The following is a 906-nucleotide window of genomic DNA, read 5'->3' as shown; positions in this document are numbered from 1 at the left end:
AGCCCTGGCAGAACGAGTGACAAATCCAAACAAAAAAAGAAGCTTCGCTCCGCTCACCAGCACTACCTTCGATTTCGTTTCCACATGTTCTTCTGCCGCTTCCTCCTTACTTTTCTCCTCAGGGGCGTCCACCACTGCGGCCTCTGCAGTTTCCATCACAGCATCAGTGCCATAATCAACCTGAGCGGAAAAGTGCTATATCCAGGATTCGAACCGACGACCTTCCGATTACCTCTTCTTGTTGCTCCTCTTCCTCCAACTCCACCAAACCTTCCCGTGATGCTTCTAGCCCCTTATCTGTCTCTTCTTCTGCAACCTTCACCGGCTCTTCCGCCTCCCCTCCACTCTGCAAATTGTCTTCCATCACAATTTCAGGCGAGCACACCTGCACAATCACACAACGTCGAAAATTCCGAACAACCCAGGACTACAAACATGTACGATCTAATGAAGAGGTATCCGGTTCGAATCCCACCCAAGTTATTACCATCTCCTCCTCCTCCTCCTGCACAGGACTCTTCTCTCCTCCCGATTCCTCCTGTTGTGGTGATGTTTCCTGCACATCATCCCCAACATCTTCAACTACTTCCGCCACTACAGCATCGTCCTAAAGCCACACGGATCGTCACTACCATACCCGATGTTGCACCGGACCATTCACACAGGCATCGAGCTCCACCACTACTACTACCTCATAATCGTCATCATCATCATCAACGTCCACCTCAAGGCCCTGCAATATCTCCTCCTCCTCAGTAGACGCCTGTGTCATCGTGTCTGGACGCGGCTTGGACTTCGCAGCAGTCCGAGACCGAGTTGTCATGAATTACAGTGCAGTTGACAACAACAGAAAAAGAACAATGACCACCACTATCGAGTACCAACCACCACAAAAGCTTCGCTACT

The 906-nt window shown here is 50.6% G+C and overlaps 1 protein-coding gene across 1 annotated transcript; it reads right to left on the bottom strand.

The window, feature by feature from the left end:
• Window positions 1–232: 232 nt before the first annotated feature.
• On the bottom strand, window positions 233–823 carry Pmar_PMAR026325 (Chromo domain protein cec-1, putative; the record flags this gene model as incomplete). The annotated part of the gene is made up of 3 exons (XM_002776070.1): window positions 233–385; window positions 488–607; window positions 692–823. Coding segments are annotated over 3 exons (405 nt in total), but the record flags the coding sequence as incomplete, so codon positions are not given.
• Window positions 824–906: the final 83 nt, after the last annotated feature.

Source organism: Perkinsus marinus, assembly GCF_000006405.1.
Source record: "Perkinsus marinus ATCC 50983 genomic scaffold scf_1104296954476, whole genome shotgun sequence".
In the NCBI taxonomy this organism is placed as follows: Eukaryota; Perkinsozoa; order Perkinsida; family Perkinsidae; genus Perkinsus; species Perkinsus marinus.
This window is presented reverse-complemented; position numbering and strand designations above follow the sequence as displayed.